Here is a 26,541-nt window from a genome sequence, read left to right on the forward strand (position 1 = left end):
ATTGACGGTTCTCTATTGGTGGTACTCTATTGGCGGTACTCTATTGGCGGTACTCTATTGGCGGTACTCTATTGGTGGTAGTCTATTGGCGGTACTCTATTGGTGGTAGTCTATTGGCGGAACTCTATTGGAGGTACTCTGTTGGCGGTACTCTATTGGCAGTACTCTATTGACGGTACTCTATTGACAGTACTCTATTGACGGTACTCTATTGGCGGTACTCTATTGACAGTACTCTATTGGCGGTACTCTATTGACAGTACTCTATTGGCGTTACTCTATTCGTGGGACTCTATTGACGGTCTGTAATAACAGTACTCTATTGACGGTCTGTAATAACAGTACTCTATTGGCGGTACTCTATTGACGGTCTGTAATAACAGTACTCTATTGGCGGTACTCTATTGACAGTACTCTATTGAAGGTACTCTATTGACGGTACTCTATTGACAGTACTCTATTGACGGTACTCTATTGACAGTACTCTATTGACGGTGCACTATTGGCGGTACTCTATTGGCGGTACTCTATTGTTGGTACTCTAATTCGCGGTACTCTATTGGCGTTACTCTATTGGCGGTACTCAATTGGCAGTACACTATTGGCGGTACTCTATCGACGGTACTGTATTGGCGGTAATCTATTTACGGTACTCTATTGGCGGTACTCTATTTGCGGTACTCTATTGATGGTACTCTATTGCTGGTACTCTATTTGCGGTAGTCTATTGGCGGTACTCTATTCACGGTACTCTATTGGCGGTACTCTATTGGCGGTACTCTATTTGCGGTACTCTATTGACGGTACTCTATTGGCGGTACTCTATTGGCGGTACTCTATTGGCGGTACTCTATTGGCGGTACTCTATTGGCTGTACTCTATTGGCAGTACACTATTTGCGGTACTCTATTGACGGTACTCTATTGGTGGTACTCTATTTGCGGTACTCTATTGGCGGTACTCTATTGGCGGTACTCTATTGACAGTACTCTATTGGCGGTACTCTATTGACGGTACTCTATTGGCGGTACTCTATTCGTGGGACTCTATTGACGGTCTGTAATAACAGTACTCTATTGACGGTCTGTAATAACAGTACTCTATTGGCGGTACTCTATTGACGGTCTGTAATAACAGTACTCTATTGGCGGTACTCTATTGACAGTACTCTATTGACGGTACTCTATTGACGGTACTCTATTGACAGTACTCTATTGACGGTACTCTATTGACAGTACTCTATTGACGGTGCACTATTCGCGGTACTCTATTGGCGGTACTCTATTGTTGGTACTCTCTTCTCGGTACTCTATTGGCGTTACTCTATTGGCGGTACTCAATTGGCAGTACACTATTGGCGGTACTCTATCGACGGTACTCTATTGGTGGTACTCTATTAACGGTACTCTCTTCGCGGTACTCTATAGTTGGTACTCTCTTCGCGGTACTCTATTGGCGGTACTCTATTGACAGTACTCTATTGACAGTACTCTATTGGCGGTACTCTATTCGCGGGACTCTATTGTTGGTACTCTCTTCGCGGTACTCTATTGACGGTACTCTCTTCGCGGTACTTTATTGTTGGTACTCTCTTCCCGGTACTCTATTGGCGGTTCTCTATTGACAGTACTCTATTGACGGTACTCTATAGACAGTACTCTATTGACGGTACTCTATTGACAGTACTCTATTGGCGGTACTCTATTCACGGGACTCTATTGACGTTACTCTATTGGCGGTACTCTATTGACGGTACTCTATTCGCGGGACTCTATTGACGGTCTGTAATAACAGTACTCTATTGACAGTACTCTATTGACGGTTTGTAATAACAGTACTCTATTGAAGGTACTCTATTGACGGTCTGTAATTACAGTACTCTATTGGCGGTAATCTATTGACGGTCTGTAATAACAGTACTCTATTGACAGAACTCTATTGACGGTATTCTATTGACGGTCTGTAATAACAGCAATCTATTGACAGTACTCTATTGACGGTCTGTAATAACAGTACTCTATTGATAGTACTCTATTGACGGTCTGTAATAACAGTACTCTATTGGCCGGTACTCTATTGACGGTCTGTAATAACAGTACTCTATAGGCGGTACTCTATTGACGGTCTGTATTAACAGTACTCTATTGGCGGTACTCTATTGACGGTCTGTAAAACAGTACTCTATTGAAAGGAAAGTACTCTATCAACGGTCTGTAATAACAGTACGCTATTGACGGTACTCTATTGACGGTCTGTAATGACAGTACTCTATTGACGGTACTCTATTGATGGTCTGTAATAACAGTACTCTATTGACGGTCTGTAATAACAGTACTCTATTGGCGGTACTCTATTGACGGTCTGTAATGACAGTACTCTATTGACGGTACTCTATTGACGGTCTTTAATAACAGTACTTTATTGACAGTACTCTATTGACGGTATTCTATTGACGGTACTTTATTGAAGGTCTGTAATAACAGTAATCTATTGACGGTACTCTATTGACGGTCTTTAATAACAGTACTTTATTGACAGTACTCTATTGACGGTATTCTATTGACGGTACTTTATTGAAGGTCTGTAATAACAGTACTCTATTGACGGTCTGTAATAACAGTACTCTATTGACGGTACTCTATTGACGGTCTGTAATAACAGTACTCTATTGACGGTACTCTATTGACGGTCTGTAATAACAGTACTCTATTGGCGTTACTCTATTGACGGTCTGTAATAACAGTACTCTATTGGCGGTACTCTATTGGCGGTCTGTAAGAACAGTACTCTATTGGCGGTACTCCATTGACGGTCTGTAATAACAGTACTCTATTGGCGGTATTCCATTGACGGTCTGTAATAACAGTACTCTATTGGCGGTACTCTATTGACGGTCTGTAATAACAGTACTCTATTGGCGGTACTCTATTGACGGTCTGTAATAACAGTACTCTATTGGCGGTACTCTATTGACGGTCTGTAATAACAGTACTCTATTGATGGTACTCTATTGATGGTCTGTAATAACAGTACTCTATTGACGGTCTGTAATAACAGTACTCTATTGGCGGTTTCTCTATTGACGGTCTGTAATGACAGTACTCTATTGACGGTACTCTATTGATGGTCTGTAATAACAGTACTCTATTGGCGGTACTCTATTAACAGTCTGTAATAATAGTACTCTATTGGTGGTACTCTATTGACGGTCTGTAATAACAGTACACTATTGACGGTCTGTAATAACAGTACTCTATTGACGGTACTCTATTGATGGTCTGTAATCACAGTACTCTATTGGCGGTACTCTATTAACAGTCTGTAATAAAAAGTACTCTATTGGCGGTCTATAAAAACAGTACTCTATTGACAGTACTCTATTGGTGGTCTGTAAAAACAGTACTCTATTGACAGTACTCTATTGACAGTACTCTGTTGGCGGTCTGTAATAACCGTACTCTATTGGCGGTACTCGATCGACTGTACTCTATTGACGGTCTGTAATAACAGTACTTTATTGGCGGTACCCTATTGACGGTCTGTAATAACAGTACTCTATTGGGGGTACTCGATTGACGGTCTGTAATAACAGTACTCTATTGACGGTACTCTATTGACAGAACTCTATTGGCGGTCTGTAATAACAGTACTCTATTGACGGTACTCTATTGACAGTACTCTATTGGCGGTCTGTAATAACAGTACTCTTTTGGCGGTCTGTAATAACAGTACTCTATTGACGGAACTCTATTGACAGTTCTCTATTGACGGTCTGTAATAACAGTACTCTATTGACAGTACTCTATTGGCGGTCTGTAATAACAGTACTCTATTGGCGGTACACTATTGACGGTACTCTATTGGCGGCTTGTAATAACAGTACTCTATTGGCGGTACTCTATTGACGGTCTGTAATAACAGTACTTTATTGGCGGTACTCTATAGACGGTCTGTAATAACAGTACTCTATTGGCGGTACTCTATTGACGGTATGTAATAACAGTACTCTATTGACAGTACTCTATTGACGGTCTGTAATAACAGTACTCTATTGACAGTACTCTGTTGACAGTACTCTATTGACGGTCTGTAAAAACAGTACTCTATTGACGGTTCTCTATTGACAGTACTCTATTGGCGGTACTCTATTGACACTACTCTATTGGCGGTACTCTATTCGTGGGACTCTATTGACAGTCTGTAATAACAGTACTCTATTGACAGTACTCTATTGACGGTCTGTAATAACAGTACTCTATTGGCGGTACTCTATTGAAGGTCTGTAATAACAGCACTCTATTGGCGGAACTCGATTGACGGTCTGTAATAACAGTACTCTATTGGCGGTACTCTATTGACAGTACTCTATTGACGGTACTCAATTGACCGTACTCTAATGACGGTACTCTATTGACAGTACTCTATTGACTGTACTCTATTGACAGTACTCTATTGACGGTACTCTATTGGCGGTATTCTATTCACGCTACTCTATTGGCGGTACTCTATTGGTGGTACTCTATTTGCGGTACTCTTTTGGCGGTACTCTATTTGCGGTACTCTAATGGTGGTACTCTATTGGCGGTACTCTATTGACGGTAATCTATTGACGGTACTCTATTGGCGGTACTCTATTTGCGGTACTCTATTGACGGTACTCTATTGGTGGTACTCTATTTGCGGTAGTCTATTGGCGGTACTCTATTCACGGTACTCTATTGGCGGTACTCTATTGGCGGTACTCTATTTGCGGTACTCTATTGACGGTACTCTATTGGCGGTACTCTATTGGCGGTAATCTATTGGCGGTACTCTATTGGCTGTACTCTATTGGCAGTACACTATTTGCGGTACTCTATTGACGGTACTCTATTTGCGGTACTCTATTTGCGGTACTCTATTGGCGGTACTCTATTCGAAGGTACTCTAATTGTGGTACTCTATTGGCGGTACTCTATTGGCGGTACTCTATTGTCGGTACTCTATTGGCGGTACTCTATTGACGGTACTCTATTCGCGGTACTCTATTGGCGGTACTCTATTGTTGGTACTCTCTTGGCGGTACTCTATTGGTTTTACTCTATTCGCGGTACTCTATTGACGGTACTCTATTGGTGGAACTCTATTCGCGGTGCTCTATAGACGGTACTCTGTTGACGGTACTCTATTGGTGGTACTCTATTGACGGAACTCTATTGGCGGTACTCTATTGGCAGTACTCTATTGGTGGTACTCTATTCGCGGTACTCTATTGGCGGTACTCTATTGACGGTTCTCTATTGGTGGTACTCTATTGGCGGTACTCTATTGGCGGTACTCTATTGGCGGTACTCTATTGGTGGTAGTCTATTGGCGGTACTCTATTGGTGGTAGTCTATTGGCGGAACTCTATTGGAGGTACTCTGTTGGCGGTACTCTATTGGCAGTACTCTATTGACGGTACTCTATTGACAGTACTCTATTGGCAGTACTCTATTGACGGTACTCTGTTGACAGTACTCTATTGACGGTCTGTAAAAACAGTACTCTATTGACGGTTCTCTATTGACAGTACTCTATTGGCGGTACTCTATTGACACTACTCTATTGGCGGTACTCTATTCGTGGGACTCTATTGACAGTCTGTAATAACAGTACTCTATTGACAGTACTCTATTGACGGTCTGTAATAACAGTACTCTATTGGCGGTACTCTATTGAAGGTCTGTAATAACAGCACTCTATTGGCGGAACTCGATTGACGGTCTGTAATAACAGTACTCTATTGGCGGTACTCTATTGACAGTACTCTATTGACGGTACTCAATTGACCGTACTCTAATGACGGTACTCTATTGACAGTACTCTATTGACTGTACTCTATTGACAGTACTCTATTGACGGTACTCTATTGGCGGTATTCTATTCACGCTACTCTATTGGCGGTACTCTATTGGTGGTACTCTATTTGCGGTACTCTTTTGGCGGTACTCTATTTGCGGTACTCTAATGGTGGTACTCTATTGGCGGTACTCTATTGACGGTAATCTATTGACGGTACTCTATTGGCGGTACTCTATTTGCGGTACTCTATTGACGGTACTCTATTGGTGGTACTCTATTTGCGGTAGTCTATTGGCGGTACTCTATTCACGGTACTCTATTGGCGGTACTCTATTGGCGGTACTCTATTTGCGGTACTCTATTGACGGTACTCTATTGGCGGTACTCTATTGGCGGTAATCTATTGGCGGTACTCTATTGGCTGTACTCTATTGGCAGTACACTATTTGCGGTACTCTATTGACGGTACTCTATTTGCGGTACTCTATTTGCGGTACTCTATTGGCGGTACTCTATTCGAAGGTACTCTAATTGTGGTACTCTATTGGCGGTACTCTATTGGCGGTACTCTATTGTCGGTACTCTATTGGCGGTACTCTATTGACGGTACTCTATTCGCGGTACTCTATTGGCGGTACTCTATTGTTGGTACTCTCTTGGCGGTACTCTATTGGTTTTACTCTATTCGCGGTACTCTATTGACGGTACTCTATTGGTGGAACTCTATTCGCGGTGCTCTATAGACGGTACTCTGTTGACGGTACTCTATTGGTGGTACTCTATTGACGGAACTCTATTGGCGGTACTCTATTGGCAGTACTCTATTGGTGGTACTCTATTCGCGGTACTCTATTGGCGGTACTCTATTGACGGTTCTCTATTGGTGGTACTCTATTGGCGGTACTCTATTGGCGGTACTCTATTGGCGGTACTCTATTGGTGGTAGTCTATTGGCGGTACTCTATTGGTGGTAGTCTATTGGCGGAACTCTATTGGAGGTACTCTGTTGGCGGTACTCTATTGGCAGTACTCTATTGACGGTACTCTATTGACAGTACTCTATTGACGGTACTCTATTGGCGGTACTCTATTGACAGTACTCTATTGGCGGTACTCTATTGACAGTACTCTATTGGCGGTACTCTATTCGTGGGACTCTATTGACGGTCTGTAATAACATTACTCTATTGACGGTCTGTAATAACAGTACTCTATTGGCGGTACTCTATTGACGGTCTGTAATAACAGTACTCTATTGGCGGTACTCTATTGACAGTACTCTATTGACGGTACTCTATTGACGGTACTCTATTGACAGTACTCTATTGACGGTACTCTATTGACAGTACTCTATTGACGGTGCACTATTGGCGGTACTCTATTGGCGGTACTCTATTGTTGGTACTCTAATTCGCGGTACTCTATTGGCGTTACTCTATTGGCGGTACTCAATTGGCAGTACACTATTGGCGGTACTCTATCGACGGTACTGTATTGGCGGTAATCTATTTACGGTACTCTATTGGCGGTACTCTATTTGCGGTACTCTATTGATGGTACTCTATTGCTGGTACTCTATTTGCGGTAGTCTATTGGCGGTACTCTATTCACGGTACTCTATTGGCGGTACTCTATTGGCGGTACTCTATTTGCGGTACTCTATTGACGGTACTCTATTGGCGGTACTCTATTGGCGGTACTCTATTGGCGGTACTCTATTGGCGGTACTCTATTGGCTGTACTCTATTGGCAGTACACTATTTGCGGTACTCTATTGACGGTACTCTATTGGTGGTACTCTATTTGCGGTACTCTATTGGCGGTACTCTATTGGCGGTACTCTATTGACAGTACTCTATTGGCGGTACTCTATTGACGGTACTCTATTGGCGGTACTCTATTCGTGGGACTCTATTGACGGTCTGTAATAACAGTACTCTATTGACGGTCTGTAATAACAGTACTCTATTGGCGGTACTCTATTGACGGTCTGTAATAACAGTACTCTATTGGCGGTACTCTATTGACAGTACTCTATTGACGGTACTCTATTGACGGTACTCTATTGACAGTACTCTATTGACGGTACTCTATTGACAGTACTCTATTGACGGTGCACTATTCGCGGTACTCTATTGGCGGTACTCTATTGTTGGTACTCTCTTCTCGGTACTCTATTGGCGTTACTCTATTGGCGGTACTCAATTGGCAGTACACTATTGGCGGTACTCTATCGACGGTACTCTATTGGTGGTACTCTATTAACGGTACTCTCTTCGCGGTACTCTATAGTTGGTACTCTCTTCGCGGTACTCTATTGGCGGTACTCTATTGACAGTACTCTATTGACAGTACTCTATTGGCGGTACTCTATTCGCGGGACTCTATTGACAGTACTCTATTGACGGTACTCTATTGACAGTACTCTATTGACGGTGCACTATTGGCGGTACTCTATTGGCGGTACTCTATTGTTGGTACTCTAATTCGCGGTACTCTATTGGCGTTACTCTATTGGCGGTACTCAATTGGCAGTACACTATTGGCGGTACTCTATCGACGGTACTGTATTGGCGGTAATCTATTTACGGTACTCTATTGGCGGTACTCTATTTGCGGTACTCTATTGATGGTACTCTATTGCTGGTACTCTATTTGCGGTAGTCTATTGGCGGTACTCTATTCACGGTACTCTATTGGCGGTACTCTATTGGCGGTACTCTATTTGCGGTACTCTATTGACGGTACTCTATTGGCGGTACTCTATTGGCGGTACTCTATTGGCGGTACTCTATTGGCGGTACTCTATTGGCTGTACTCTATTGGCAGTACACTATTTGCGGTACTCTATTGACGGTACTCTATTGGTGGTACTCTATTTGCGGTACTCTATTGGCGGTACTCTATTGGCGGTACTCTATTGACAGTACTCTATTGGCGGTACTCTATTGACGGTACTCTATTGGCGGTACTCTATTCGTGGGACTCTATTGACGGTCTGTAATAACAGTACTCTATTGACGGTCTGTAATAACAGTACTCTATTGGCGGTACTCTATTGACGGTCTGTAATAACAGTACTCTATTGGCGGTACTCTATTGACAGTACTCTATTGACGGTACTCTATTGACGGTACTCTATTGACAGTACTCTATTGACGGTACTCTATTGACAGTACTCTATTGACGGTGCACTATTCGCGGTACTCTATTGGCGGTACTCTATTGTTGGTACTCTCTTCTCGGTACTCTATTGGCGTTACTCTATTGGCGGTACTCAATTGGCAGTACACTATTGGCGGTACTCTATCGACGGTACTCTATTGGTGGTACTCTATTAACGGTACTCTCTTCGCGGTACTCTATAGTTGGTACTCTCTTCGCGGTACTCTATTGGCGGTACTCTATTGACAGTACTCTATTGACAGTACTCTATTGGCGGTACTCTATTCGCGGGACTCTATTGTTGGTACTCTCTTCGCGGTACTCTATTGACGGTACTCTCTTCGCGGTACTCTATTGTTGGTACTCTCTTCCCGGTACTCTATTGGCGGTTCTCTATTGACAGTACTCTATTGACGGTACTCTATAGACAGTACTCTATTGACGGTACTCTATTGACAGTACTCTATTGGCGGTACTCTATTCACGGGACTCTATTGACGTTACTCTATTGGCGGTACTCTATTGACGGTACTCTATTCGCGGGACTCTATTGACGGTCTGTAATAACAGTACTCTATTGACAGTACTCTATTGACGGTTTGTAATAACAGTACTCTATTGAAGGTACTCTATTGACGGTCTGTAATTACAGTACTCTATTGGCGGTAATCTATTGACGGTCTGTAATAACAGTACTCTATTGACAGAACTCTATTGACGGTATTCTATTGACGGTCTGTAATAACAGTAATCTATTGACAGTACTCTATTGACGGTCTGTAATAACAGTACTCTATTGATAGTACTCTATTGACGGTCTGTAATAACAGTACTCTATTGGCCGGTACTCTATTGACGGTCTGTAATAACAGTACTCTATAGGCGGTACTCTATTGACGGTCTGTATTAACAGTACTCTATTGGCGGTACTCTATTGACGGTCTGTAAAACAGTACTCTATTGAAAGGAAAGTACTCTATCAACGGTCTGTAATAACAGTACGCTATTGACGGTACTCTATTGACGGTCTGTAATGACAGTACTCTATTGACGGTACTCTATTGATGGTCTGTAATAACAGTACTCTATTGACGGTCTGTAATAACAGTACTCTATTGGCGGTACTCTATTGACGGTCTGTAATGACAGTACTCTATTGACGGTACTCTATTGATGGTCTGTAATAACAGTACTCTATTGGCGGTACTCTATTGACGGTCTTTAATAACAGTACTTTATTGACAGTACTCTATTGACGGTATTCTATTGACGGTACTCTATTGATGGTCTGTAATAACAGTACTCTATTGACAGTACTCTATTGGCGGTCTGTAATAACAGTACTCTATTGGCGGTACACTATTGACGGTACTCTATTGGCGGCTTGTAATAACAGTACTCTATTGGCGGTACTCTATTGACGGTCTGTAATAACAGTACTTTATTGGCGGTACTCTATAGACGGTCTGTAATAACAGTACTCTATTGGCGGTACTCTATTGACGGTATGTAATAACAGTACTCTATTGACAGTACTCTATTGACGGTCTGTAATAACAGTACTCTATTGACAGTACTCTGTTGACAGTACTCTATTGACGGTCTGTAAAAACAGTACTCTATTGACGGTTCTCTATTGACAGTACTCTATTGGCGGTCTGTTATAACAGTACTCTATTGACGGTACTCTATTGACAGTACTCTTTTGGCGGTCTGTAATAACAGTACTCTATTGGCGGTCTGTAATAACAGTACTCTATTGGCGGTCTGTAATAACAGTACTCTATTCACTGTACTCTATTGACAGTTCTCTATTGACGGTCTGTAATAACGGTACTCTATTGACGGTACTCTATTGACAGTACTCTATTGACGGTCTGTAATAACAGTACTCTATTTGCGATCTCTAATAACAGTACTCTATTGGTGGTACTTTATTGACGGTCTGTAATAACAGTACTCTATTTGCAATCTCTAATAACAGTACTCTATTGGTGGTACTCTATTAACAGTCTGTAGTAACAGTACTCTATTGGGGGTACTCTATTGGTGGTTTGTAATAACAGTACTCTATTGACAGTACTCTATTGGCGGTCTGTATTGTTGGTCTGTATTAACATCACTCTATTGACGTTCTGTATTAACAGTCTGTATTGGCGGTCTGTATTGACGGTCTGTATTAACAGTACTCTATTGATGGTCTGTATTGGCGGTCTGTATTGGCGGTCTGTATTAACAATACTCTTTTGACGGTCTATATTGACGGTCTGTATTGACGGTCTGTATTAACAGTACTCTATTGACGGTCTGTATTGGCGGTCTGTATTGACGGTCTGTATTGGCGGTCTGTATTGGCGGTCTGTATTAACAATACTCTTTTGATGGTCTATATTGACGGTCTGTATTGACGGTCTGTATTAACAGTACTCTATTGACGGTCTGTATTGACGGTCTGTATTAACAGTACTCTGTTTATGGTCTGTATTGACAGTCTGTATTTATGGTCTGTATTTTGGGGCGGCAGGAAGTCTAGTGGTTATAGCGTTGGGCCAGTAACTGAATGGTTGCTTGATTGAATCCCCAAGCTGACAATATAAAAATCTGTGGTTCTGCCCCTGAACAAGGCAGTTAACCCACTTTCCCCGTCATTGTAAATAAGAATCTCTTCTTAACTGACTTCCCAAGTTAAATAATGTTTAATTAAAAGTTTTAAAAAATATGCCATATTCAGAGAGGACATAGTCAAACTACTGGTGGTTGGTGAAAAAGAGAACATGCATATGATGATGTGATCACTTTATTATAGACAGGATTACATCAACCAACTTACAATCATATAGTATCCTATCCAATTCTGATGAGCAGCTTTTCACTCAGACTATTACTGTAACATTCTGAAGCTGTAGATGAACATTTCAAGCTACCTCTCTAGTTTTATAAATTACTTTATCAATAATTCAACACAAACTACTGTTATTGCCTAAGCAATGCTTAGTTGTTTTTTAAAATTACAAATAAAACATTCTTAACGTTATAACTTACAGAGGACTTACCAGTTCTCTTGTGTGTTGCTTTCCCTTCCTCATCACTGGTGGTAGAAAGTCACTGTGGACACTGGGGGAAAAATACATATTTCAGATGGATTCAATATTGACCATTTTTGTGTTGTGACACACAGCAAAACATTGTCTGTAAACAAAATGGCAACCTATATTTAGTCCACTTCTTTTGACCAAGCACCATAGGGTATGTATTACTTACCCTAGGCCGATGTCTTGGATGAGTCCTTTCCTGGGTACCCAGTGTGAGTATGGTAGGAGCCTGAACCTCTCCACTCCTGTCGCTACGTAGTAGTGGTTGTTCTCTAGCTCCACTGAGCCGGATAATGGGGTCCCATCTAATGTGTACAATCTGACGAGAGAACACACAGAAAACACATGGTTGGTAAGTAGACTACAGTATATAGTTTAACCATCGGCGGCAGCGGTGTTACTACAGTTAGTGTCATGCATCCAAATGGCACCCTATTCCCTATATAGTGTAATACTTTTGACCAGGACCTCTGGTCAAAAGTAGGGCACTCTATGGGGAATATGTTGTCATTTGGGACATACAAATGTTGTAAAAAAAAAAGCCAAACAAAACGCCTGTGGATAATCATTGAGAGATACAGTCTACTGGGTAGACCTACCTATGCACAGCACCAGTGCGAAGGTGCACTTTCTCCGTCACCATGGCCAGTACTCTCTCCCAGCTCCTTAGAGTATACTTTGGTATAAGTATCCGAGCTGGAGGAACCAAGACATCTCCATTGGTAAAAACACTACAACAAAACAATACAACAACACAACATTCAGTGGCTCCATCCATCAACAAGGTTGTCTACATGTACAGTAATCTTCCTTTCCACCATAGCTACCCACCTGTTGAGGGCTTGAGGCTGTAGCATACTATCTGTCTGTTTTTGTCTCCATTACCATGCCATTATTAACATGAAGAACAATATCATCCTACAAGGACATTCGCTTTTCTTCTCAAAGTTAAATGATGTGCAAGCGTTGCTGATTGTACCACGACTAGATGAACACCATGAGTTAAATACAAATGGCTTTGCAATTCCAATCCAATCTCAATTGAATCAGTTCAATGAGGCATGTGTGCAGTCTTCTATTAGCTTGACTCAGGGTTGGAATCTGTTAGTAATGGAGTGCTGTGTGTGTTCCACGTCCCAAACAACACCCTATTCCCTATATAGTGCAGTGTCATTGACCAGAGACCCATGGGCCCTGGTCAAAGGTAGTGAACTAGCTATATAGGGAATAGGGTGACGTTTGGGACGCTACCCATGGAGAGTCCCATTAGTAAAGGGACGACTGGGGAAATCGGTACTGACTTGATAGTGCATGACTCATGGAGAAACTTCCTCCACCGTGCAGGCACCATTATTCTGCTATGGACCACTGGTTTTATCTGAAAGGAGGGATAAAAAAAGAGATAACCACAACCCCATTCATTCTGACTTCTGTCCCTCGCTCCATCTCACAGTATTTCATAGTGTTCAAAATTATTTCAATTATCTGATGTACAAATGTGAAATTCATAACTACAAGGTTAGCTACACACTGTCACTGGAAACCAACTGTATATTTTAGCTTCTTGTAGCAATGTTGCACAGCATAATTTCATTGCTGGAATGAATACTATGCTCTTTTCCAGTATGCCTGGAAGTGGCAGCAATGGACATATCCAAAAAATACATAGCCCATGATCACGATTCTCAGTTCCATTACACATTGGACAAAGGCATCTTCTGTAAGGAGGAGTTTGGTTGAGATCCCCGATGCTCGGTCGGAACATTAATTAACATGCATCGCTTGCGGTATGGTTTTGGAACCAGAAAAACAGGTTCAATTGATACACACCTTGATAGGGTTAGGATTAGCGTTCCCACATGGCCATATCTCCATTTTACAGCACTTGTTTATGGAAAACTGACAGAAGACAAGAGGTGACCACCTATGTCAATTAGCTATCTAGCATGCTCTGGACACCTGTGTGTAATCGTAACTCGGTAAGAGTAAAGGCAGTGTAGTTTACTCGGCTGGGGGCACCTATTGTAACGGATCTGTGCAAAACTGATACGGAAACAGTGTATTTTTTATTTGAAGCATTCTTTCTCTCTGATGAAAGATGAGGGGCCATATGTTTTCGAAAACCGTATCGCTAGCGATGATTATTGACATTTCTAAATGTTAAAACACAGCGTCGGGTTTGTAATTCAAATGATGCAGTCGCGGGACACTAAAATGTACATGATACGTTACGTTTGGCATGGTTACATAAGACAGATTACTTAAGACAAAAAGAAAAGGAGGGTGGTTGGTCAGAGTGGATGGATAGGTGTCTAACAACCCAAAGGTTGCGTGTTCAAATCAGCTTTTTTTCATCTGCTTTTTAGCTACTTTGCAATTACAATTACTTGTAAGAGGGATTTCTAATAAGCTTCCGGGTTAGAGTCCCACTCCTTGAAAGTGGCAGCTCTAGCCTTTAACTCAGTGCGAATGTTGCCTGTAATCCACGGCTTCTAGTTGGGGTATGTACGGTCACCGTAGGGACGACGTCATCGATGCACTTATTGATGAAGCCAATGACTGATGTGGTGTACTCCTTCATGCCATCGGAGGAATCCCGGAACATGTTCCAGTCTGTGCTAGCAAAACAGTCCTGTAGCTTAGCATCTGCTTCATCTGGCCACTTTTTTTCTTGTCACTGGTGCTTCCTGCTTTTATTTTTGCTTGTAAGTGGGAATCAGGAGGATATAATTATGGTCAGATTTGCCAAATGGAGGGCAGGGGGGGATCTTTGTATGCGTCTCTGTGTGTGGAGTGAAGGTGGTCCAGAGTGTTTTTCCCCCTGGTTGCACATTTACGTGAATGATATACTACTTTCCCGGGAACAGACCCAGATCCCCATCATTTGCATGAAGGGAAGGCAGAGAAAAAGGGGAAGACAGATTTAAGTTTCCCTGCAATAAAGAACCTGGCCACCTCTGGATGAGCATTTTCCTGTTTTCTTATGGCGGAATACAGCTCATTGAGTGCGGTCTTAGTGCCAGCTTCAGTCTGTGGTGGTATGTAGAAAAATACAGATGACAACTCTCTTGGTAGATAGTGTGGTCTACAGCTTATCATGAGATACTCTACCTCAGGGAAGCAAAACCACATGACTTCCTTAGTTATCGTGCACCAGCTGTTATTTACAAAAATGCATAGTCCGCCGCCCCTTGTCTCACCAGACGCCGCTGTTATATCCTGCCGGTACAGTGTATAACCAGCCAGCTGTATGTTGATAATGTTGTCGTTCAGCCACGACTCCGTGAAGCATAAGATATTCATTTTGAATGTCCCGTTGGTTGTTTAATCTTCTATGTAGTTCATCGATTTTATTTTCCAAAGATTGCACGTTTGCTTGCAGAATGGAAGGCAGTGGGGGTTTTATTAGATCGCCTACAAATTCTCAGAAGGCAGCCCGTCCTCCGACCCATTTTTCTCTGCCTTCTCTTCCTGCAAATGATGGGGATCTGGGTCTGTTCCCTGGAAAGTAGTATGTCATTCACGTCGGGCTCGACGGACTCATTAAAGGAAAAAAAGGATTCTGCCTGTTAGTGGTGAGTAATCGCAGTTCTGATGTCCAGAAATCTTTTTGGTCATAAGAGACGGTAGCAGCAACATTATGTAGAAAATAAGTAAAAAAATAAGTTACAAACAAACACAATCGTTTAGGGACATATAAAACATCAGCCTTCTTCTCTGGCAACATTTTAAACTAATGTTGTTGTCAATTAGATTTACTCCAATTAGGGGAAGAAGAAAATATATAAAGTGCCTTCGGAAAGTATTCAGACCCATTGACTTTTTAAAAATTATGTTACAGCCTTATTCTAAAACTGATTAAATTGCGTTTTTCCCCTCATTATTCTACACACAATACCCCATAATGACTAAGCAAAAACAGGTTTTTAGAAATGTTAGCTAATTTATTTAAAATAAAACACCAAATACCTTAATTACATAAGCATTCCAGACCGTTGGCTATGAATCGCAAAATTGAGCTCAGATGCGTGCTGTTTCCATTGATAATCATTGAGATGTTTCTACAACTTGATTGTAGTCCACCTGTGATAAATTAAATTGATTGGACATGATTGCACACACCTGTCTATATAAAGTTTCACAGTTGACAGGGCATGTCAGAGCAAAAAACAAGCCATGAGGGTCAAAGGAATTGTCGTGGAGCTCCGTATTGAGGCACAGATCTGGGGAAAAGTACCAAAAAATGTTTGCAGCATTGAAGGTCCCCAAGGACACAGTGGCCTCCATCATTCTTGACAGGAAGAAGTTTGGAAACACAAAGACTTCCTAGAGCTGAACGCCCGACTAAACTGAGCAATCGGGGGAGGGCATTGGTCAGGGTGGTGACCAAGAACCCAATGGTCACTCTGACAGAGCTCCAGAGTTCCACTTCACCAATCAGGCCTTTATGGTAGAGTGGCCAGACAGAAGCCACTCCTCAGTAAAAGGCAAATGACAGCCCGCTTGGAGTTTGCCAAAAGGCACCTAAAATTCTCAGACCATGAGAAACAAGATCCTCTGGTTTGATGAAACCAAGATTGAACTCTTTGGCCTGAATGCCATGCGTCATGTCTGGAGGAAACCTGGCACCATCCTTACGGTGAAGCATGGTGGTGGTAGCATCATGCAGTGGGGATGTTTTTCAGCAGCGAGGACTGGGAGACTAGTCAGGATCGAGGAAACGATGAATGGAGCAAAGTACAGAGAGATTCTTGATAAAAACCAGCTCCAAAGCGCTCAGGAACTCAGACTGGGGCAAAGGACAGGACAATTACCCTAAGCACACGGCTGAGACGATGCAGGAGTGGCTTCGGGACAAGTCTTTGAAGGACCTTGAGTGACCCAACCAACCACTTAAACCCGATCGAACATCTCTGGAGAGACCTAAAAATAGCTGTGCAGCAACGCTCCCTATCCAACCTGACAGAGCTTGAGAGGATCTGCAGAGAAGAATGGGAGAAACACCCCAAATACAGGTGTGTCAAGCTAGTAGAATCATACCCAAGAAGACTCGATGCTGTAAATCACTGCCAAAGGTGCTTCAACAAAGTACTGAGTAAAGGGTCTGAATACTTATTTAAATGTATATTTACGGTTTTTATTTTCAATAAATTAGCTAACTTTTTTTTAATGCTTTTGCTTTGTCATTTTGCTTTGTCATTATGGGGTATTGTCTGTAGATTGATGACGAGAAAACATATATTTCATCAACTTTAGAATAAGGCTGTAACGTAACAAAATGTGGAAAAAGTCGGGGTCTGAATACTTTCCGTAGGCACTGTGTGGGATTGGAAATGATACAGACAGTCACATTGATAGAAGCCACAATCGATTTGCAATATTAAAGATGTTCCACCCCCTAAATTTATTTTCAAAATATATTATAATAATAGTAGCCTACTTGTTAATAAAATGTCTAACCTTTACATATTAGTTAGCCTACTTGTACACTTTGAAATTATATGAAATAGTGTTGATTCTTTGAAGTTAAATGTTTAAACTTGTTTTAATAATAACTTAACTATTATTCGAGACTAACTAATGTCGATTAATCACAGATCACAATCCTGCAATATAGAAGGGAATCTGTCACTGCGTTGTATTTTCAAATGAACATGACTTTTCTGTTCAGTCATAAGCTCTCCAGTTAGTTTTATTTGATTGTCACAATTTTTTGGGTATATCAGCCATGTGAACCCATTTTGCAGCTGATAATGGCATGCAATGCCAATGCAGCCATAGGCCTGCAGCAGTGGTTCCCAACTCCAGTCCTTGAGTTCCCCCAACAGCACACACTTTTGTTGTAGCCCCGGACAAACATATCTGATTCAACTCCAAGGGCCTGATGATTAGATGACAAGTTGAATCAGGTGTGTATGTCCGGGACTACAATAAACTGTACTGTTGGGTGTACTCGAGGACCGGAGTTGGAAACCACTGCCCTGCAGTATGATGGTATTAGCCTTACGGAACATTTGCAATGACATTGTGCATCTGAAGCAGAAAATAGCTTAACTCACGCATTGTCTACATATTTTTCAGCTATATGTTCTCAATTTAAAAATGATACCGGTGGACAATGTACAGAATATGAGGCTCACCATTATACTGTATTTTGTACATGCCTTGTGCTTACATGAAATTGTTTTGTCAAATCCAACCCTTGTAATCTAGGTGGTAAAATGTCTGGAAGTAGGAGATGATGGGGTCCTTATCTTAAAACATACATGCAACTACTACCACCAAGTTCAATGCCAGATGCTTTTCTCCCAGAAGGTTTGAGTGGCACTTGGAGGTGCTACTGTGATAATGAAGATGGTTTGCCTAAGACTAACACAACAGGTACATTGACTATTCTAAATGTGTTTAAATTGTAAAATAAAGAAAATAGTTGGGCTATAAGAAATACTTTTTTATTCAATGGGGCAAAGCAGAGATGACAAAATCATTTTCATTTCACACATACAACAATATAGCCTATTATTAAAGTACAGTATGTTTACAATATCATGAACAATAGTATTTTACATGTTCCATATTACATTTTATATTTTCATACGGTTTAAGGGAGCACTTTAGTCATGAAGACAAGGCGAAGCTGCTCTCTACTCAAATGGCACAACAGAATCATTCACATGACAACCATCTTGCATAACTGAGTGATCTCCTTTCGTATCTGGAAAAGAACAAGGTAGAAACCGATGCTGCTGCAGCATTGCTGATCTTCACAGTGGGAATCCAGTCAACATGGGTGTCTTGATAAAGGTGGGAATCCAGTCAACATGGGTGTCTTGATAAAGGTGGGAATCCAGACAATATGGGTGTCTTGATAAAGGTGGGAATCCAGTCAACATGTGTGTCTTGATAAAGGTGGGAATCCAGTCAACATGGGTGTCTTGATAAAGGTGGGAATCCAGTCAACATGGGTGTCTTGATAAAGGTGGGAATCCAGTCAACATGGGTGTCTTGATGAAGGTGGGATTCCAGTCAACATGGGTGTCTTGATAAAGGTGGGAATCCAGTCAACATGGGTGTCTTGATAAAGGTGGGAATCCAGACAATATGGGTGTCTTGATAAAGGTGGGAATCCAGTCAACATGGGTGTCTTGATAAAGGTGGGAATCCAGTCAACATGGGTGTCTTGATAAAGGTGGGAATCCAGTCAACATGGGTGTCTTGATAAAGGTGGGACCCAGTCAACATGGGGCTCTTGATAAAGGTGGGAATCCAGACAATATGGGTATCTTGATAAAGGTGGGAATCCAGTCAACATGGGTGTCTTGATAAAGGTGGGAATCCAGTCAACATGGGAGTCTTGATAAAGGTGGGAATCCAGTCAACATTGGTGTCTTGATAAAGGTGGGACCCAGTCAACATGGGGCTCTTGATAAAGGTGGGAATCCAGACAATATGGGTGTCTTGATAAAGGTGGGACCCAGTCAACATGGGGCTCTTGATAAAGGTGGGAATCCAGACAATATGGGTATCTTGATAAAGGTGGGAATCCAGTCAACATGGGTGTCTTGATAAAGGTGGGAATCCAGTCAACATGGGAGTCTTGATAAAGGTGGGACCCAGTCAACATGGGGCTCTTGATAAAGGTGGGAATCCAGACAATATGGGTGTCTTGATAAAGGTGGGACCCAGTCAACATGGGGCTCTTGATAAAGGTGGGAATCCAGACAATATGGGTATCTTGATAAAGGTGGGAATCCAGTCAACATGGGTGTCTTGATAAAGGTGGGAATCCAGTCAACATGGGAGTCTTGATAAAGGTGGGAATCCAGACAATATGGGTATCTTGATAAAGGTGGGAATCCAGTCAACATGGGTGTCTTGATAAAGGTGGGAATCCAGTCAACATGGGAGTCTTGATAAAGGTGGGAATCCAGTCAACATTGGTGTCTTGATAAAGGTGGGACCCAGTCAACATGGGTGTCTTGATAAAGGTGGGAATCCAGTCAACATGGGTGTCTTGATAAAGGTGGGAATCCAGTCAACATGGGTGTCTTGATAAAGGTGGGAATCCAGTCAACATGGGTGTCTTGATAAAGGTGGGACCCAGTCAACATGGGGCTCTTGATAAAGGTGGGAATCCAGACAATATGGGTATCTTGATAAAGGTGGGAATCCAGTCAACATGGGTGTCTTGATAAAGGTGGGAATCCAGTCAACATGGGAGTCTTGATAAAGGTGGGAATCCAGTCAACATTGGTGTCTTGATAAAGGTGGGACCCAGTCAACATGGGGCTCTTGATAAAGGTGGGAATCCAGACAATATGGGTGTCTTGATAAAGGTGGGACCCAGTCAACATGGGGCTCTTGATAAAGGTGGGAATCCAGACAATATGGGTATCTTGATAAAGGTGGGAATCCAGTCAACATGGGTGTCTTGATAAAGGTGGGAATCCAGTCAACATGGGAGTCTTGATAAAGGTGGGACCCAGTCAACATGGGGCTCTTGATAAAGGTGGGAATCCAGACAATATGGGTGTCTTGATAAAGGTGGGACCCAGTCAACATGGGGCTCTTGATAAAGGTGGGAATCCAGACAATATGGGTATCTTGATAAAGGTGGGAATCCAGTCAACATGGGTGTCTTGATAAAGGTGGGAATCCAGTCAACATGGGAGTCTTGATAAAGGTGGGAATCCAGACAATATGGGTATCTTGATAAAGGTGGGAATCCAGTCAACATGGGTGTCTTGATAAAGGTGGGAATCCAGTCAACATGGGAGTCTTGATAAAGGTGGGAATCCAGTCAACATTGGTGTCTTGATAAAGGTGGGACCCAGTCAACATGGGTGTCTTGATAAAGGTGGGAATCCAGTCAACATGTGTGTCTTGATAAAGGTGGGAATCCAGTCAACATGGGTGTCTTGATAAAGGTGGGAATCCAGTCAACATGGGTGTCTTGATAAAGGTGGGAATCCAGTCAACATGGGTGTCTTGATAAAGGTGGGAATCCAGTCAACATTGGTGTCTTGATAAAGGTGGGACCCAGTCAACATGGGGCTCTTGATAAAGGTGGGAATCCAGACAATATGGGTGTCTTGATAAAGGTGGGACCCAGTCAACATGGGGCTCTTGATAAAGGTGGGAATCCAGACAATATGGGTATCTTGATAAAGGTGGGAATCCAGTCAACATGGGTGTCTTGATAAAGGTGGGAATCCAGTCAACATGGGTGTCTTGATAAAGGTGGGAATCCAGTCAACATGGGTGTCTTGATAAAGGTGGGACCCAGTCAACATGGGGCTCTTGATAAAGGTGGGAATCCAGTCAACATGGGTGTCTTGATAAAGGTGGGAATCCAGTCAACATGGGTGTCTTGATAAAGGTGGGAATCCAGTCAACATTGGTGTCTTGATAAAGATCCGCTGGTGAACCTACAATAGTACATCAACAAATGAAACGCACCGCTGATGTTACAATGTCACTTCTTCAGGTCACCTATACCATCAGGCCACTTAAGTGTTTGGTTGTGTTAAATTCATTCAGGTGTTTTAGTCATATAAAGATGAAATATATCTATAGTCAACACAGCAGGTTGTCCTATCCCATTGAGGCCTTTGTCCTATGACCATACATTTTCCCTCCTCTTATGAATAAAGTTCTTAACATATTATCATTGGGTTATTATATCGGAGCCTAGGCCTACTCTACTGACACTGACAATGGTAACCACTGAAGTTTTTTGGACAATAATGTCCTCCAGGCTATATGGGCATCATATCATAGAATTTGTGTCTCCCCTTTTCATGGTCATGGCTGAAATGGATCCATCTTTTGTCAAATTAATATAATATTTGACATTTCATAGCAGATTAGGAAAATGTACGCTGCAGGTTAGGAGGATTAGCGTAGCAGGTTAGGATAATTAGGACAAGGTTAAGAAAAGGGTTAGCTAAAATCCCCCAAAATTACTTTTGACGTTCATTTGACAAAAGCTGGATCCCTTTTAGCCAGGACCCGCTTTCGGGCCTATATTACATGGCTGCATTCAAGACAAGGTCGTTTTTATTGACCTGTTGTCAGTGTCAGTAGAGTAGGCCTAGGCTCCGATCATATAAATATATATATATATATATATATATATATATATGCTAATGTCTCCAGTCATATAAAGTGTAGTAGTAGCATAAAATGTTTATCAAAGGTCATATTTTTCCCGTGCAAAGGAAATAAACATCTCTGATATAGCCTATAAGCCTATGCCACTACACTCTTATTAATAGCCTAAATTATTACTATCCAATCTACTCATCACATTAGGAATAGTAGGCTTACATTAGTCTGTAAATGCGATGATAGAGGCATGCAATCCTTTGTAATAAAGCAAAGTTTTTATGGTGAAAAGAATTTCTTCCCCAAAACATGTAACTCACGCAACACATGCTAATAGCTAGACTTTAAGCAATCTAGCTGGCAAATTTTGGTAAACGTACTGTAGTGTTGTAAACAGCTGATTAGCATAACAGCTAAACTAAACTCGAAATCGATCAGACTTGCCTTACCTGTGATGAAATGATCATTGTAGACCCTGTACTGACAGCTGTCTGGGTTCAGGTCTTGACAGGCATAAAGGTTTCTTCGCTTTTCTGAGAGTTCTTGAGTCTTATCTCATTGGTATCCCCAATGGTGTTTCATAATTGCGGGGAATCTGTAATCATATTTGTGACTCACCACCTGGATTCGGTCTTATGTAGCAAAATTTCATATTTTTTTGCATTGGACAAAAGTAGACTCAGAGCTACAAAATGGTACACTACACTTTTGAGGAACACTGAGAAAGTAATTCTGCTTTGAAAGTTGATAAACTTTTGAGAAAATGGCCTTTGAATGTTATGCTATCTAGTAAAGAGCTCTTCTTTGTCAACACCCATTCAGCATCATTCACACCCTTTTAAGCACACTTGATACTTTGGCCAATGATTTGTTTACCTCTAGATACCATGGAAACAGCCTAACCAGCTCTGCTGGCAACAATTTCATTGCACTTTTTTGCCGACTTTTATTTTGCCAATGTTTACTGACACCGGGCATATTCAACGGGTGTTGTACACTTTAGCTTAAGACATGTAGCTAGCAAGCGAGGTAAACAATGAACCTAGCTAGGTAAACAACATGTAAGATCACACACGTCACGTAACGTTAGCTAACGAGCCAGCCAGCTAATGTTAGCTAGTTAAACAACAATGAACCTAGTGCCAAATCATGTCGTGACTACCTTGCATGAATCTGCTGGGAGCTAACCAACCAGGTTAAATGTTAACTAGCAAAGCAAACGGTTCTGGGATACGAATAATGACGTCATACTCTTAACGTTGGCTAGGAAGCCAGTCAGCTAACGTTAGCTAGCTAGCTAGCTAACAGTATATTTTAGTTTGAAATGAAACCACTTTCTGTCAAAATTATAAAATGTGTAATATCTGAAAATGTAGCTAGCTAACGCTAGACTCCCTCATCAGCATGCATGATGGACGCGTCTCCCTGTCATGGATGTCATGCTACGGTTGCCCTTGGTTTGAAGATGTAATCCGGAGACAGGTGTTTACTTCATCTCTTTAGCTATCATACTCTAATTCCACTGATTTCAAAACTCGATCCTTCAGAAAGTGGAGAGCAACACTTATGGAGCTCCACTACACTATACATTTTTTTTAAGCCGTGTTAGACAGGATTACCAACACAGACTGACCAGCTCAAATAGACAGGAGCCTTCTATTTGGAAGACCAATGCGAACTCCTCTCTCGGCATGTCCAGCCCACTCATTATCTCAGCCAATCATGGCTAGTGGGAAGGTTGCTTCCTTTATCTGTGGCTTAAACACCAAGGATCGTAATTTAACAATTTGATTCGCATTTACAGATGACATACAAATTTGTTATTAAGGCATGTGAAAGCTCACATTTTCCAGAAGGCATTTCTGCCAAAAAACGCATTTAGATTTTTTTTTCTTCATTTTAAAGGTTAAAATGGCTCTCCTGTGAAGTCGTGACTTGCGACATATGCCTAGATTCCTGAAACGGGTCACATTTTTCCCCATTGTGTTTCCTGCCTTATTAGGATAGCCAAATACTCCACAGATAATCACTGTGGGGAAAATCAACTAGTTTTAGGCACTGTTATCATGCAGTTTGGAGTAGCCACTTGGCTGTTGTTGTCAGCAGAATTAATGCGGTGGTCTTCCAACATGGCCGCCACTAGGCATCGTACATCAACTGCAAGCCTTCTATTGTACTTTTGGTAAATTCATAACATATTATACTAATTATAATTCATAACATATCATACAAAATGAATGATGACATCCACAAATTAATACATACCATACTAACCGTAATATATGATACTAAATGGGGTGTCCCGCATTTATGTACAGAATAATACGAAATCATCTGAGACCAGGTTGCAATGCCACCAATAGAGTACTATAATTTGAGTCGTAATACTGATAAAACCTAGTGGTCAAACAGAGGAATGGTTCCAATAATTTTTCCACCATTCACTTTTCCCGTAGGGGATTTTTAGGGCTGTGTTTCATGTAGGCTTACCCTGGCATGACGTTTTGATAACTGTAAATCTCTCTAGGACAAGGTGACTTTATCAATATATTCACCTGTATTTACCCCCCAAAATGAAATGCTAATTAGCTGCTAATGTGGCTATCATAAAGAACTACAAATGATGATCTGGACAAAACTGCCGAATCGAGGCAAAGGTAAGAATTTCTGGATAACTATCTAATGTTAGCTAAATGTAGTAATTAATAAATTGCGTACGTTTTAAAATGACACAATACCTGTTAGCAAAGGTGTCAGCTAGAGATGATATGCAGGAACTTGCAGGGATTTGGCATGATGTCGATTTTTTTAAATAAAGAAAATGTAATGCTAATTAGCATTTCAATGATTTTGATGCTAATTAGCATTTTGGAATGAGACAGTAAATAGAGCTGAATGTATTGATAAAGCTCACCTTGTTCGAGAGAGATTTACATGGTTATCAAAATGTCACGCCAGGGTAAGACTAAATTAAACACAGCCCTTATGTTAAGGGTTTCTAAAATTCCTTATGGGAAAAATGAATGGTGGAAAAACTACTGAAACCATTTCCCTGTTTGACCGCAAGGTTTTCTGGATATTATGACACCTCCAATGTGGGGCTCTATAGTTTTTGAGAGTTAGATAATATGTAGCACCTGAATGACACTTTTACTTACCACATCACTCTTCTTTCTTTGGGGCTTCTTCAAAGTGATGTGAAAGTAACTAAAGGGCACCAAAACAATGTGAGTCAAGTGACATCTTTACTATCACGTGATATTGGTCTAAGTCTACAGGCTTTTTTTTCTTCATTTGACTATAACAAAAGTGATCATTTATTAACATTAGGCTATTGCATAGAGAAAGGAAGATATGTTTAACCGTGTGGAATATATGGCATAAAAAATGCTTACTTAATTTTTTTGAAGCGCTCTGTCCCACCAGCAACATATATCTCTCCATGCTGCAAAGTCTCCAAACTCTGAATCCGGTGTCCCTCCCTAGGTGTGTAAACATTCCGCACAGCTCCGAATGGTGCCTCCACTCCTCCAGTAACGGTGTTCAGAAAGCTATCGAAAGATGACACTTGGCGTGGATTGATCACAAACCTCCTTCCAGGGAAAAACGCATCACCGTTCCTGTAGACCACCACGGTTTTGATAGGTGAGGGGTGAGAGCGAGATGTCGCTCTACCTGGGATTGCAGACATGGTTCTATATTCTCAGCAGGTTACAAACTAGCAGACAGGCAGCACAGATGGTGGAACTCCTTTCAGCCTGTCACAGAGGTCAAGTGTCAGAAGAAGTTGAATTAGCCAGTGGTTAGGTAATACCCTGGGGTATCTAGAATCAAGGCTACAGTGTTCAACTGACTGTGCAGCAGCATCTTATCAGGTATTCATGGAGTTTATCTAGGGACAGACAGGTTTGCAGAAAGCTATTTTGTTTGTGACACACAGAAGGTGATTGATACAGTGTATTGTCATGGAAACTAATCAGGTAACGGAGGCTAAGTGTTTATGATGTCATAATCAACCAAGGGGCATGGAATTTTTTTATTTGGAATTTGCTCATCTGTTATCTGAATGTTACTAGTGCATACATAGACATTAAATCCTACCAGCGACAATTATAATCTATGGTCTTCAAATTAAGCCTAGGGCCTATTACTTGATCCTCTCAATTCAATATTACACATGACATATCAAATTCCACTCTTTTTCATCAACCAGGCCTAGTAGATTAATCTTTCTTTTCCAAGCATCACGTTCTGTGTCTTGGCTGCTTAGTAGAGAAGGTGGAGGTTGGATGACCTCAGAGTCTCATTAATCTAATAACTTCGTCTGGGGTAATGACCAGACTCGTGTGACCTA

The 26,541-nt window shown here is 41.5% G+C and overlaps 1 protein-coding gene across 1 annotated transcript in view; it reads right to left on the reverse strand.

The window, feature by feature from the left end:
- Positions 1–25,878, reverse strand: part of LOC135505646 (doublecortin domain-containing protein 2-like) — a 53,787-nt gene extending 27,909 nt beyond the window's left edge. Inside the window, exons 1-6 of the mRNA XM_064924695.1 lie at positions 25,583–25,878; positions 25,346–25,394; positions 13,382–13,458; positions 12,680–12,811; positions 12,250–12,399; positions 12,042–12,076 (exon numbers count right to left, since the gene is read on the reverse strand). Of these exons, the coding sequence (XP_064780767.1) occupies positions 12,042–12,076; positions 12,250–12,399; positions 12,680–12,811; positions 13,382–13,458; positions 25,346–25,394; positions 25,583–25,878 (739 nt within the window). The remainder of the gene's footprint in view (positions 1–12,041; positions 12,077–12,249; positions 12,400–12,679; positions 12,812–13,381; positions 13,459–25,345; positions 25,395–25,582) is intronic.
- Positions 25,879–26,541: the final 663 nt, after the last annotated feature.

Source organism: Oncorhynchus masou, chromosome 19 (assembly GCF_036934945.1).
Source record: "Oncorhynchus masou masou isolate Uvic2021 chromosome 19, UVic_Omas_1.1, whole genome shotgun sequence".
Classification (NCBI taxonomy): Eukaryota; Metazoa; Chordata; class Actinopteri; order Salmoniformes; family Salmonidae; genus Oncorhynchus; species Oncorhynchus masou.